This window comes from Astyanax mexicanus, chromosome 1, assembly GCF_023375975.1.
Source record: "Astyanax mexicanus isolate ESR-SI-001 chromosome 1, AstMex3_surface, whole genome shotgun sequence".
Taxonomy (NCBI): domain Eukaryota; kingdom Metazoa; phylum Chordata; class Actinopteri; order Characiformes; family Acestrorhamphidae; genus Astyanax; species Astyanax mexicanus.
This window is the reverse complement of record NC_064408.1, coordinates 13,580,141-13,596,007: the sequence shown is the minus strand read 5'-3', so window position 1 is coordinate 13,596,007 and position 15,867 is coordinate 13,580,141. Positions and strand designations below refer to the sequence as shown.

General features: G+C 36.4%; 1 protein-coding gene across 5 annotated transcripts in view; it reads left to right on the top strand.

Moving 5' to 3' along the window:
* The window catches only part of slc25a25b (solute carrier family 25 member 25b), a 33,913-nt gene that overhangs the window by 5,906 nt on the left and 12,140 nt on the right, over positions 1-15,867 (top strand). For 2 of the 5 annotated variants that reach the window (XM_022665733.2, XM_007255803.4), the window contains exons 2-3: positions 14,223-14,349; positions 14,520-14,607. In XM_022665733.2, coding sequence (XP_022521454.2) covers positions 14,223-14,349; positions 14,520-14,607 — 215 coding nt within the window. Of the gene's footprint in view, positions 1-6,941; positions 7,809-10,394; positions 10,669-14,222; positions 14,350-14,519; positions 14,608-15,867 lie in introns of those variants that run through there. The other 3 variants (XM_022665734.2, XM_022665735.2, XM_007255804.4) reach the window with 3 other exon arrangements.

The following is a 15,867-nucleotide window of genomic DNA, read 5'->3' as shown; positions in this document are numbered from 1 at the left end:
ATAGAATGCAGCTGCTATTATACAACCAACATTAGATTTCAGCTATATGCTAACTAAAAATAAAAACAATTAAAATCATAGTTCATTAAACCTTTAATGAAATATGCAGCTTGTTGTAACAGACAATTATTTTACTGTTTAGCATAAAGTGTAAACAACTGTGTAAAATAAGGATAAGGCACTGGCATTTATGAAACATCTCAACCGTGAGGTTGTTTGAACTATTATGAAAAAAAAGTATATTAATAAAAAATGCCTCTCTGTCCAGATATTGTGTACATTACCGTACACAGGGCAGCGGTCTGCACAGATCTGATTGGCAGAGGAGAGCGTTTGGTGATTTTACACCACACATGACTGATCTGTGAGTTTACTGCACCGAAAAGCACTGAAAACAGAAGCCACTGTCAGAATGAAATCCTTCTCTGTAGTTTATCGGTTTGGGACGGCATTTGTGACAACGTCTGGGTCTGGATCCGGATCGCGGTCCGCCTATTAGTGACCTCTGTTTTAAAGCTATCAAGATGAGTAAGTTAAGTACTAAGTTAACGCTCTGTTTACGCTAATTTTAGCAGCTAAATAGCAATTTAGCTTCTTCGTCATTTAATCAGCCACAACATGCCTCCTTTTCAGGTGCTCGTGCATCGCGGTTGTGCTGCCGAGGAAGGCAAGTTCTTCATTGCAGATATTGCATTGCACGCGTTTCACTTTTATTTTCTTGGTGATCCCACACTTTTGAGTTCTGTAGCGGGGTAGCCATGAAACCAGAGCCTGTCTGTATAATGTCCTGAGATGTCGTCCACTACCTACCCCAGTTTCCACTACTGCGCATGTGCGTCCAGGACAGAAAGGCAGTCGCAGCAGTTTGGAGAGAAAAACAAAGAAAAAAAAAAAAACGACTAATCGACTATTAAATTAGTCGTCGACTATTTTAATAGTCGACATAATCGTGACTAGTCGACTAATCGTGGCAGCCCTAATTGAGGGGGAGACTGGATGCTGCTCAGATTTCCAGAAAAAAATGATAATGCAACATCGTGCAGGGCTTTTTGTTTTGTGTTTTGTGCATAAGACCAAAAATATGATCTTGATGATGAGCACTATGAGTTTTTTGGTTCAGGCCAACAAATCTGGCAGAAAACCATGAAATTCCAAATTTTTGCCACTTAATGCTCTTATGTTAAGAAATGTAGAGTGTTTGCTTGTCAAATGTCTGTGACTTTATTTAATTAATGGTCACTGTGATGTACTCTTTCAGGAATTTTGGTGGAAAATGTGTTTGACTGACCATGCTAGATGCTAGTTGAAGTGGTATCGTCAAAAAACAAATCAAATGTTAATCTTTCAGTTTAATGTGATTTTTTTATTTTATTAAATGAAAAGCTTGACTTTTATTGATCAAACAGAAATGAAGAAGGGTAATTGTGGTTTTGGGATGAGACTCTGCTTTCCTACTGGTTGTTTAAAGGGGCCTGGCCTTTTGGGAATTACTGCAGCTTTTGTTCTTGTTCTCTATAGACTCTCTCTTTTTCTCTCCCTTTCTGTGTGGTCGCCCTCATAAGCAGGAGGATTTGTCCACCCTCCTCTTCACTAACTTACACCACTGGTGTTTTGTGTCTGTTCCCCTGACCTTTGCCCTCAGCCTTCCAAATAATGAATTTCTTCCTGCATTAGTGTGGTCCAAACCTTCGGCCAATAAGCCTCACTGTTTCACAGTTGGTGAATGTGTAACCCAAACTCACCTTCCAAAACAGTGGTCACCTCAGTGTAGTGTTGAAATAATTGTCATAATTTAAATCTGTCACCAATGGGTATGGATAACCTCTTTAGTGATCTGAGAATCAGTTCAACGATTTTTTTTAACAGTTGATTGGTGCCCAAAATACAATTATTTCTTAGTAATGGGCCAAGTATAGAGTTTTTGCATCAAATAATTGTTTTTTTGTTTTATACAGTATAATGTTGTAATTTTGGTTTTGGTTTTCTAGATAAAGTTGTAAGATTTTACATTTGTTTTAGCATTTTTTTTATTTTGTGTTGTTTATAGCTCTGTTTTACAGTTTAAGATCACTATTTTGCAAGAAGTACTACTTTTCTGTTTTGTAATGCAAACCTGGTCTTAGTCTTCCTAATCACACGGTATAGTTTTCTAGTGTATATAATTAGACCCCTGAAGACAATAAAGCTGGGATAAACAATGGGGAATGGAATTCAGGGCATTTTGCTGATTCCCTGCTCAAGAAATAGACCTACCTACTAAGCATGCCAATTAACAAGGGGGTTAATTCAAGTGTCCTTGAGAGGAAAAAGTACAAAACTGTGTAGGAATCTATCCCACCAGGACCAGAGTTATCTGTCTCTAATAAGAATTAAGTCTGATTAAAGCTGATTTGATTAGGTCAAGCTGGTAGTGCTAAATATGTTAGGCTGATAGTTGGGCCAGATGACAATATTTTTATTGTCCTAGGATAATTTTCTCTTTTAAAATAAAGAGGAATTAAAAAAACAAACCCACTTAAACATTTAATTCAAAAGACCATCGGTAGTCCAGTTTGCTTGGATGAAGGACCAGACATTTTAAATAAAAATCAGTGTATTCAATGTGAAATAATAATTAAATAACAAAATAAAGACTGTATGTCATGAGAGTGTTTTTACATATCAGGATGTAATATTTTTTTTTACCTTGTTGTCCAGGACTAATGTGACCCAAACCCATGACTCTGAAAACCCCATGGTTCAAAAGACTTTACCATTAAAAACTCAACCCTTTTTGAAAGCAAGTCTAAGCCTGTCCCAATACAGATGTTTTTTGGTACTTTTAAAACATATTAAACTAAATCCTGAATTTAGGATTAAAAGTTGAAACTAGGGATGTCCCAATCTAATCAATTGTCTTTTGGCTATTTAAGGCCTGATTCAGTTCTGATCCTTTGTTTTTGCCATTCTAGCATAGCACCCTGAGCCTGCAGAAGTGAGAAAGTCTTCTTAAAACACAGCAAAATAGTTCTAGTCAGAGCCTGCTGCCCTGCTGCTAAAACACTGAAGTAAAACGGCCTGTGTTTAGCCTCAGCCAGTAAACAATTGTTGAAGCTTAAATACTGAAGCTGGTATGTGTTAAACAGGGTATTGCGAAGCATGGTATCCACGCATTTGAGAGATTCCTGTCATATGTCTAGGGACTGGGTGTATAGATGACTCAGTCAAGCATGACAGAATTCACGCTCCTGTCATAGGAACTGGAGTGATTTGAATAATCTTTCTCTAGTCTGTGTGTTAGGCTTAGGTGTAACCAGGATATCCCACAGAGCAGGTGGAGAAGGTACAGTTTTTCTGTCCTGGAGATCCCAGTCATGCTGGGAAACCTCATCATTAGAATGTCTCTAGGTGCCACTTACTTATGCTCTCAGGTGAAGTGACTTGTTAGGCTTCCTCAGCATTTCTAACCTCAGACTGTACACAACTTATGAAGCCTTCATGACTCATGGTGTTCAGACAAATGGCTTTCTCGTGTAAATGACACATAGCATACTTCCCCTACAATTATCTAGAAGAGACAGTTTTGTGTATCAGCTTGAGCATTTGAGTAGGAGAGTTCATGTTAATTTGGAAACAAGTTGATAACTACTTGTAGTAGGATGTTAGTTCAGCGTGCAGTAGCATTAGCTTACATTTAGCATTCTCATTATGATTCTTAAACAATCTGTAATACAGAGGATCCAGTATACAGAACAAAATGTACAGGGTTCTGAACATATTTGTTTACCACAGATTGTGATAGATTTTTCAAAAAAGCCATTGCTTTTTGACCATTAAGAAATTCAGCTTAAACACACAACACCAAATAGGGCCATAAAATGTCTACAAAATATTGTAGGACTGCAGTGGTCTATAGGCTTGCCTATGTGTGTGCACTGATAACCAATAGAGGGAGCACTCTGCCCCTCTGCTTGTCTCTCTTAACAGTGTATGCATCTTGTCCACCCACTTACCACAATATCTGTTAACACAGTAAAAAGTATAACGTTCCTATTGGTATCTACTTTAAAGTTGGTAAAAAAAAAAAAGGCCATTGTTATTTATGCTAGACAGGTGCTATTGCAAAGATCAATCATGCTATAGAGTATGTCTCACTAGTTGTGCTTTCATTTAAATATTCAATATAGATGTAAAATAAAGTGAAATAAAATGTTAAGCTAATTAATGTATTTACAGACAATAAGTGATATTTAGTATTGGTATCAGTCAACCTTTTTCAAAAGGCAAAATACCTTAATTGAAAGTCAGAAGACATTAAATGACATTTATAATAAGTAAATAATGTGCAAGCAGTAAAATCACCAAGGTGACTTAAATCTCATACAATTATGTTACTCAAATTTCTTAGCAGATGAAGGTGCTTACACTAAGCTAAATTGGTGGGGCGTTTGGGTAAATGAAAAAAATACATAATTAAAAATAAGCATGTTTATAAAAGGTAAAAAAAAACTACTACCACTGATTCTGCTAGTATTAGTAATAGATAGATGGATAGATAGATAGATAGAATCTTAGACCTTCGTTTGATGAACCAGCCTTAAAACTCTTACTTTTATATCCCTGTGGCATAGAAGTAGATGAGTCTTGTGATGCAGGATTTCAAGCAAAAAGCCCCATGATGGTGGATCATTTGAGAACATTGAAGTTTCAGGTCATAAACAGCTCTTGAACCAATTAGAGCTGAGATTTTAATGGAAATGCACCCCCTTCTGGCCTTTTTAAAGGTAACTTTATTGACGTTTATTGACATTTTATTGACAAATTTAACATTTTGCAGGGGCTGTTATAAGTAATTTAGCAGTTTCTAAATTAAGTCCTAGCTCATGTGTCTTTGTACGAAGGAAGATGTATGTTCTCCACCTCCGTCTCTTTATCCTCTTTCTCATAATATCCCACATGTTGTAATGGGTCTTCACTTACACAAGTGCAGTTCCACTACTATGTGCCAAACCTGTGAGTTTGTGCTGGGAGTCTTAAACTCTTATTTTTGTATGCTTACTATATGATATTATTTGTAAATAATCAACATTTTTTGTGGATACTCATAGTTTAGAATATATTGATCCATTGCCCAGGCATCTACTAAATGACAATGTACTAATCAACTAAATTCTATCATTTGTGCACAGATGGGAATGAGGTTTCCTAGGGGAGTCACCAAGGTGTTGGATTAGTTGATTAATTGGTTCAATTTATTGATCAATTGATTCGTTTCCCTCTTTCCCCCATACTAAAAAATGATTTCAGCAGAAACACTATTGTATCGGCTTTACTAAAAAAAAGCCAATCACAAAAAAAAGAAAACATTTACCAGGATCCATTATATACACAAGTAATTAAGTAATGCTTTTATCAGACAGAGAGCATTTTAAGAGTGTAGTCTAAAATTTGTCATATTAAGGGGGGTAACAATATTTTATTATTTTATTTTAGGGATGCACTGATTTAAGCATTCTGGGCTGATGCTGATATACACATGTATAACTTACAGAGAGACAAGACACCTTGGTATAGCTTAATTCATAAATGTAATATTCATTTTATTTACATTTACCTTTATTAAAAAGCTAAATGGTCCTTACATAGACTCTTCACAGCTTTAAATCATCTTTTTAAAATTAAATTTACTGGTTAAATAAAACAATAAATCTTTTAAAACGAATGAAATAAAATTAAAATTAGCTTTAATCAGTGGACTTTAAAGTAGCACGCCCAGTGTCACCCCATTGTAGTACTGTGGCCAGCATCTCTTGGTCCTTTTCAGGCATACAATAAATACCCTAGCAAGTATTTGCTTGAAATATCAAGATATAATTCTGATGTCACCATGCATCCCATTTTATTTTCTGCTATATGTTTTTAAATATAAAAAAGCCGATTGTTCCAGAGCTCAATGATTCACCATGTCAGGGTATTATTAATGTCAACTGTGTATTGAAGATTAGAGAATATTAAATTGCATTGGAGAGATATAATCTGGCTATAGTAGATATGTCAAGCAGCAAAGGTTGTTGCATTTTATTAAATTAGCATTACCTTACATGATTTTGCACGTCTTAAAGTGTGGCTTGTGTGCATGCTTATATTGTGATAATACAACAATACACTGTGTAACCCTATTCCAATGATATGTCATATCTGGTTTGTAGGACATCATTTTGACCGATTAAGGAAGAACAGACTCATTTAACTTGATTCATCATCAAAAATTGTAATGATTTTAATTAATATAGCCTATTTTCCCTGCAGCTAACAATTGCTGATGCTGATAATAAAAAAGCCAGATTATTGAGATGTTACTAGAGTCTGACGCTCTGTGCGTGGTTTGATTTACTGTTATGCGGTGCAATCAATAGAGAGTGTGAGCACAGGATTCACCAGGACGTCACGGGGGAAACCTGGATGGAGGGGGCTGCATTTATTTATTTATTTATTTATTTATTTATTGCAGGCTCCAAAAGGAAGTGTTTGCTAAAGATGTGACTAATGTGAGATCAATGATTTCAGTAGATTTTGTCATAAAGGTAAAGTAACACATACGCCTTAACGTGTAAATAGTGAACTCATAGCCGCCTCTTTTGTCGGTGGTACGCCACTCTTGAATGGGGTTTCCATGGAGATCCTGACAATGACGGAATGACTAAGGGAAAGCTGCGTGGCAAGAAAAAAAGAAATCAGCAGATTTTCCCCACTGCTGACTGGCAAGAGAACGACCCATTCGTCTTCAGTGTTCTGGCATCTCACAGGCTGCTTGGCCACTCAGGGACAGACTTGTTAGTGTGAGGGTTTCTGATTGGTTGAGGCAAGGCTGCAGTGAGGTTGCACCTTTTTTTTTTTTTTTTAACTGCATCACTACTTGCCGGCTGTGGAGGCGGCTCGCGTGGAACTGACCGGCATTAGCAACAGCAGCAGCAGCATCATCAGCAACAGAAGACTGGGGTCTGCAAAGAGAGGAAGAGAGAGGGAGACAGAAGGAAGGAACAGTATTCTATAATTTTATGGCTTATAGCTGCTTCTTGTAACCTCTTCAGGTTACAAGAAGTAATCTGGAATCATCATTCTTCTGACTTTTGCGGTTTCCTGTACTGGTGGACTTTTTCAAGCAGCAAGGGTACAATATGTGCCCTCATCTGGTAGAGGTTTAGTCAGCTTCTTGTAAGATGCTAAAGTTTTAAAAGAGCTCGATGGACTGCCAGTTTTCTGAGGAGTCGTGCAAGCGTGTGCATGAGTAAATGCTGAGGAAGCCGGGCTGCAGTCTGTCAGTGTCCTCAGTTGCCCTTTTTACTTTTGGCTCATCACGCTGCACCTCAGTGCCCTATACACACACGCTCCAAACTTCAAACATCTTCATATTTGTTTGCTGAATTGATTGTTTGCTTTTATTTGATAAAAGAAAAGAGTAACTTTCACAGGTTACTACTCAGGGCAGTATAGCACTGTGGGGATACCCATATTTTCCATCCCACTCACAGGAACACTTAGCACATTTCAACAAAGCGTTTGTAGCACCCCGTTCCGAGATGTTCCAGGACATTTGGTTTTCTGTGTCCCGTTGGTTTTCGAGATCATCAGCGGGCAAGGATGTTGCCACAGAGCCACCAGCTAAGAGGAATGAACAAGTTGCTACAAATTCTGAGCCCACACTGGACCCAAAGCAGAATGATGTGCAGCCAGATTCAAATTCTAAAAAGGAGGAGAATGGAGACCCAATACCACCAAAGAGAGCCACTGTGCTGATAATAATGACCTCCCCTGTGGATCTTCATCAGGTATTGCAGTTACAGTTGTGTTAAACTCAAGGTAGTACTTTTGGTATACATTTTTATGACTCATTTAAGTCTAAAATTGTACAGATTGAACTTTTTTTGTATGTAAACATACAATAAAAAAATCACTTTCTCTTTAATTTTAACATCTAAATAAGGGTATTCAAAATGTGTGGTTCAAGTTAGCCAAAGTAAGAGTAAAAAAATATGCATGCAGAAAAATACCTTTTCATTAATAAGTAGACGATCAATGTATTTGGTATGTGGTTACAGGTATGTAGACAATATGAAACAGCAAAAGTGTAATTTATCAGCATAAAATGGCCTTTGCTTTCGACAAATCACTTGTCTTTTTTAAGTAATACATGTACTGGAAGGAGTACATGTATTAAAATATTTTAGATTAAAAATAACTAAAAATAAAGATTTCACTTTCTCTTTAATTTTAACATTTAAATAAGGGTTTTTAAAAAAATCTGGTTCAAGTTTTAGATCAGCCAAATTATCAATTTGAAAAGTTAGAAAAGACACATGCAGAAAATGACCTTTTCATTAATAAATAGACGATCGATGTATTTTTCCAGTTCCACTGTCCCATCCTGAAAAGAGCCATCTAAACCCAAAAGGGGGAAAAAAGGATATCTGGCACCATTTCATAATATCAGTCTAATCCCTCTGAGTCACGCTTCAATTTGCTAGACTGAAAATCCACGCACCCCAGCCCCCTAAGAAGTGTGATAAATTTTGCAGCATCAGCCATGGGTTGCCACTGCCTCCAAATCAGCTGTTCCTCGTGAATGAAGGACAATGGTCTTGATTTTCCAGTGCTACAATACAATATAAAATACAAGTCATAATAAGGGATTTATATGTATTTAATGGTATGTCTAATCATGTAGGGTATGTTTACTATGAAAATAGCTGTACCAAAAAAACACTAGGTACAGCAATAGCACACAATGTTATGCTGTTTAAAATCAGTTGATTTAGAATAAAAAAGTCAAATGTCCTAGGACATAAACTGTGCCAACCCTCTTCAGTTGTGACATTGAGTTTACACTTTCCTTGAACCCAGCAGTAATTACAGCCAAGGTGACGAGATTAATATCATTACCATTGAAGCACCTGATATCTAAATATATACTATAGCATAAACATACCTAATCAACTGGGACTTCCTGGATGGTTCATGTAGGCTACATTTAGATATTGTTGACCTTGCTAAGGGTTACTGTTGTAGGTCAGACTGGGAGAACGAAAACAGGACCGTCAAACAAGGTACAGTCTTAACTGAGCATTAGCAGGTTTAGTGTTGTCACTTTCCAAGTATCGCTTTGAGAGCCAGTCACTCCTCCTTATGCTTCTATCAATAAAAGGTTAGGAGTTCAAACCTTGTTGAGGTTTCCTGTTGAATAAGACCAATAAATTATCTATTAATTGGCAACAATTCAGTAATAAGGGTCTGGCAATGAGCATACTTCCACCAAAATGTGACTGCTATCTATTGAATGAAAGAACCTACCAAAATAAGACCTTTCTTGTCAGGGTCCAAATATATGAAAGTTTATCTGACTCCACCCAAAGGTACCTTAACAAAGACCACGATAGCTGTGTCCTGTGTCATGTCAACAGATATTTGACACTGTAAATATTACTCATTGCTTGACTTGCTGTTTTCATTTCCTTTTTAAACAGGTAGAGACTAAAATAGCTCCTTATGAGGGTATTGGCATAGAATTGTCACATCAAAATGTCACAGAGGAGAAAGAACATCTGTTGTCTTTACAATGAGTTTTTATATTTAGTTCAAGTGAAGGATATTCTTCTTCTACACACAGTTTTGAGTCACTTGACTATAAATTAAGACATGCTTCACTAAGGGAGCAGCTTACAAGTTTTCGGAAATGGGTTTATAAAGTTGGATTGTTCTTAGCTTGTAGAAGTTTCTGTGAAACTGTTGGCTTGGTGTTTGCTTTCTGCCTAAGGGTTAAAATTACACTTTCATCTGTTTTAGTATGCATGTGTGAGTGTTTTTTGTCTGCAGGTGTGCCTGTAGCCAAGTGTGTTGACATCATTGTTCTCTTTCTCTGAATTTAAATGCCTCTGAACGAGTGACTCAGCCATGACTCAACTTTACAATGGACTATGTTGGCATAATTTGCCAGAGGGCATCTTTTGCTAGAGTGAACTATTGTGTATGTTAGAGGTTCTGAATTTTTTTAGAGGATCTACTGTTTGATTGAATCTTAAAATTATTAAGATTATTTTCTGTCTTATCCTATGGTTATATATCTAATCTTATCTCTGTTCCTGTTGTCTGTTTTAGTAGTTGGCATCTTATCTTGGCTCAGTTAAGAAATGCATGCAGTCCAACTTCCTTCCTTCCATCATAAATGTGTAAACCTTCTAAGAAATCCCACATGGTGTGCAACTGTACGATTGACAGCCTTGAAATTCAGTTCACCAATGAATGGAAAAGTGTTAGGTAGGGGCAGGGATTGCTTAAGCCAATCACATTACAGATTTAGTTCCCATGAGTCCAGAAGGTAGGAGGGAGGGAAGCTCTGCTTCATTACTCAGCGTGTCCAGAGACAAGCACCGGCTCTTTAGGGCTGAGGGTGGTTAAAACCGTTTTATTTTTAGACAGTGGTATTTATTAGTGACTATTTAAAGAGCTTTCACTTTTATTTAGCTTTTACTGACAATGCTGTGCCTGTGTCTCTACGTGCCCGTGCACAGCTCGGCTCAGACGGAGTTTGAATATTTTGAATCGAATGGTTTACCGGTGGAGCTGAAGTCTCTGTTTAAACTCAGTTTATTTCTTCCGTCTGAGGAATTTACCACATACAGAAACTGGCGAAAGGTATGTCACTGTTTGCTTACATTCTGTTACAATCAGTTTTATTAATTACTATATTACTGATGTTTTAAAAAAAATGGATCATGATTTAAAGCCATTTTTACAATGCTTAACGCAGTGTTAAATACACCCCGAAAAAATGCATTAGCAGAGGCAGATTCTTAAAAATTGTTTCTTAAAAGAGCTATTGCTCTTTCAGGTCTATATGTCTTTTCTGTTGTCAATATGATTAGAAAAGTTAGCACAACACAATAAAAATATTGCTTTTACATATCTGTCTGTTTTAGATGAGATCAGTTATTCTTGTTATTTTACATCTCAGGCTTTACATCTCAGACTCAGACTGGAATCATCTAGTGAGGATGTGTATTAGCTTCTCCATTCACTAGTATGGGTGATCCTATTCTGGATATTTAATCCTGATTAGCTCGCTTGGCCTCATTTAGGTTGTCTTGTCGGCTCTTGTGAATCACACTGTACTTTTTCTTCTATAGTGAACTCTCAGAAACCTCAAATTACATAAATAATAACTTGATACGATATAATATAGTAGTAATATTTTCTACTTTCAGTAATAATGATACATTTTTTTAAGAGGTAGAGACTCCTTGCTTGTTCTAAATGGAAATTATACTCTTTATATAAAAGGCAGTTAAACACCTCTCCTTGTCTTCTTCCTTCAGAGAGGGTCCATTAGCAGGTTTTGCTCAGGAAGCACCTGTATCTTTTTATAACTCCCTTCTCTTTATCTCTGTACAGTTATCTTGACCCACTTGTCTGCTGGGGTTGAGTCTGTTGTCTGGCTTAATGGTTCTCAGATCCTGATGTGTACAGTACTGCAGTATCTTTAACACCTGTCTTTTTAAGGGCAGTCTAGCCGATAGTGGTCAGCGGTGGATCAGACTTGGCTTTTAGCCTCTGTTTTTTGTAGTTTTTTTGTATCTGATTTGTCAACTTGTAAAAGTCCAGAATAGAGAGCTGAAGAGTTGCTTGATGCATTGAAAGTTCCAGTACTATGCACTGAATAAGCAATACAACTAAATAAGCAAATCCAAGTAAGTGTGCTTTGGATGGCAATTGTAGACAGTTAGAGCAGCATGGAGGCATTAAAATAGTTAGCTAACTTGTTAAAAGCCAAAAACTCACATGGGCTTGCATAAATAGCAGGCACATAATACTACTGTAAATTATTGTAAATAACTTATGAATAAATGTGTTAATTTAATTAATACAAATAACTAATCACTGCAAAACTGTGGTATTTTCAGCTAAAAATACAAAATAATTATGTTTTTCCAGATGTGACCTGTTTTAAAGTTTCAATGAATACTTCATCTTCAGGCAAAAGAAAATCACTTTTTTGGCCAAAGTATTGTTTTTGTATATCTTCGCTATTGAAGTAAAAAAAAAAATTCTCAGCCCTAGTCCAGAATACCTGTGCTAGATTTGAGAAGGTTTAAGAAGTGTTTTTTTTTTGGTGATAGAATTTGAGATGAAAAATAGTCTTTTAAACAGTCTTTTAAAAGTAGAGAATGGTATCTGTTTATAATCTGCAATTTTCACACCTGCTTGGAATATCGCACCCATTACCCTGGCTGTACTGAATGTGGATGCAGTAGTTACTGGTTAAGTAGAGGAACAGGAATGAAAAGGGATAATAGTAAGAGTCTGAGTAAGAGTTGGTTGTAGACTGATGTTTAGTGCTACATTATTATTTGCTAGTTTCAGTTCACTTATAATATCTGGCTCAGTGATTCATTTAAAAAAAGGTGGCATTTTTCCAACACTCCTAGAGTTCAGCAGTTCATGTATTGCACAACGGTTTGAAAGTCATTGAGTATGCGCTTCAGCTGATTACCAGTGGCTGTCTGGAAGTAGCTTCTAAGGACAAGAGTGTTAGTGTCACTTTAGTAAAAGCTACTGTCAAATTTATATAAAAAAATACAAGCATTACAGTGTATATCTATTACTAGCATATCCAATACTAGGTTAAAGCCTGTGACAAGGAAGAAAGAAAGTGTCTTTCTTGATCACCTACACAAAGTCTCAGCACTGACATGATAATGCTGCATTACATTTGCTTTGAAAGTATAGCTTGGCGATGAGGTAAAAATATTATTACATTAGTTCATAAAATTGAAATTATATTTTTAAGATACATAATTTGCATTGCAGTATTTGACATGCAGGCATGCATCAGCAGTATAAGATTCTTAAAAGCTGCTACTCAAACACAGTACAAAGGTTATATTCAGTTTTTGCTGCACAACATCCAATTAATCAGGATTTTTATACTAATCAAATGTACAGTTGGGTCAGGGATCTTTTAACACTGATTATATCCTCTATATGTTTACAAAAGTATTTTGTTTGATATGATAACATTTAACACGATACACTAAAATATAATAATAATAATAATAAAAAATATAATATAAAATATCAATAAAAATAATAAAACACTACTCTCAAATTGGATCTGCAAATGTTGACACCATTCCAGTTAAATTTCACACAATTTTAGGCTATTTTAGAACATTTAACTGTGTTTTATGACAAAAAGTAGAACGTATCTCGGTTTAATTTATGTCCAAAGGAATCATTTGCATTGTCTCTGCTTAGCATTATTCATAATGCATTATGCAGAACTTTGTGCATCTGTGCACCATAAAAAATATAAAAAGAAGTCTGTGTGTGTCTAATTTACTGAAACACAAGAGTATAGAAGCTCTAAGAAATGTATAAAACTACTGTTTTTTACTATTGTTAATGTGCAGTGCACTCATCTTGGATCCTAAACTCATCACCTGGGTTTGTGATGCTGTCTTTGTTTTCCAAGTTGGAAATCTGACTTGTGGTGCAGTTCCAGTTAAAATTTACATCAAGTTAGAAAGAAACGCAACAAAATATATAAGTTAAAATCATAAATAATTGGAGGTTCAACAATTTCTTAAAGGGTTAAAAGATTTGTGAGCTATTTGGTCACATTAATTAACCAGGGCATGAAATAGCCTGTAGCAGCTGCAAATATTCTGCGAAATAGTTAAATATTTTACTTTTTTCTAGTAATGAAAATTCCTGTTGCCCAAGGTGTTATCCAAAAATCAGATAATTAGTTAATAGTAAAGTCTGAACGGCATATACTCAGAACGGGTAGTTCTAGGTAGTGTCTGAATAAATTGCAATATGAACGTAGTGATGTCATTCTCCTCGGGCTTTAGTTAAAAATTAAACCATCACCTCCGTTTTATCCATTCCATAAGCTCTTTAAACTCAATGGTTTGAATCAGAGCCCTTGCACCGCTATCTCTTTTAGGCACTCAGCCTCTGAAAGCCTGTGGCTCCTCCACTAAATACATTGTGTTTGTAATGTCTCCAAACAGTGCTAATGGATATGATGGTGTACACAGCAAACCTTTCAGAGTGTCCCTGACTAAACAGAGCCCATATGTCGGTAGTCTTCCTGAAGTCCATCATCTCTATGACTTCCAGACCCTTCCGTTTTGGACACGTTCACAAGACCTTTGCTCTAATTCACATGTTTTTGTGTGTTTTAGAAAATCGTGAAAGCTGGAGATAAGGACCTGGATGGCCAGCTGGACTTCGAGGAGTTTGTGCACTACCTGAGGGACCATGAGAAGAAGCTGCGGCTGGTCTTCAAAAGTTTAGACAAGAAGAATGATGGTAGGCAGTAGGCACTGTGTTTATATGGGTTCTTTATATGTCGCGTTTGCATCGTTTATGTTGTTACTGGCTTTGGATCTGCAAAAAGGGCCACTGACTATATTTTAGATAAGGAGAGAGAGAAACGTTCTGTATGTACCAGAACTTCTAAATGATCTTTATCTCTGCAGGGTGCATCGACTCACAGGAGATAATGCAGTCGCTGAGAGACCTGGGTGTGCACATCTCGGAGCAGCAGGCTGAGAAAATTCTCAAGAGGTGAGTTCAGTATGTCCAGGCTAAATATGTCGTTTAACCTGTCCAGCTGTAGAGCTTAGCTCGGGCACGTTCTGCTCTAGCCTGAACCAACCCGAATGAGCGAAATCTGTTAAGAATTATGTTGATTAACATTGCAACACTGAAGAAGCATAGGCCTGTTATTTAACACTCGTAGCGCTGCAAGTCAACAAGTGGAGGAGCTTGTGTGTGCGTGAGCCTCAGAGCTGCTTGATTATAACATTCTAACTTTTTTTTAAACACAGTTTAATTTATTACTTTGCTATATTGTGATTATCACACCATAGCTATATATAATATTAAAAGTATCATTAAAAAATACTACCACCTACTTCAGACCATTTTCTTGAGCCCAACCCGGCCTAAGGAAAGTGATGGGAAATCTTGGCCCGGCCAGGCCCAAGTTTGGCTCTGGCTCAGGCAGAGAATCTAAACTCTCACAAGCTGTTGCGTCTACCCAGTTCTCTTTTTTAAAGAGTGAAACGCACTGAGCAGATATTGAAGCATGACTTTCATGCATACAGAATGTTTAGATTACATCAAACATCAAACGAGATTAGAATTTTGAAGGTAAGAGAAATCTAGACCCTGGAACAGGACCCTGTTTACACCTGGTCACTTTATCAGTCTTTGGTATTATATTAGAATAAAGCCAAGCCCCATAAAATTGCAAGGGTAAACACATTAAAACAGGTACTAATCTGATATGAATTTGCTCAAACCACTTCAGGTGTCCAAGCAATACAATTGAACCAATTGTTATAACAGTGTAAAAGCATCCGTCTAGGTAGGTCCGTCTAAGAAAAATCTTATCATGATATATTTCAGATTACATAAATCGCATAAGGTTTTTACTTGGTCATGTTTTTTTTAATATGGCTGATTCTTTATTCTGATTGAAGTAAAGCTACTCAAAGTGAAAATGAGGCTTTTAAAAATAGTATTCTCTACTTGTATATCTATTTATGATTTATAATTAATAGTATAATAGTAGATATCTGCATCAAAAGTAGTGTAGGGAAGTAAGTGTTTAATTCAACACGTGCATATATATTTAGCTTTAGTTCTTAAAATCTATTATTATTGTCAGTAACTGCAACCATTTTATTGAAATATAATTGCACACTTTATTTGATCTATTTGTTTATTTACATATTTTTCATGTGTTTCAAATGTTTGTTTGTGTTTTTGCATCTAAACTGTGCTGTGTGTCTTTTATTGCTCTTGATCCTCTTGATCCAC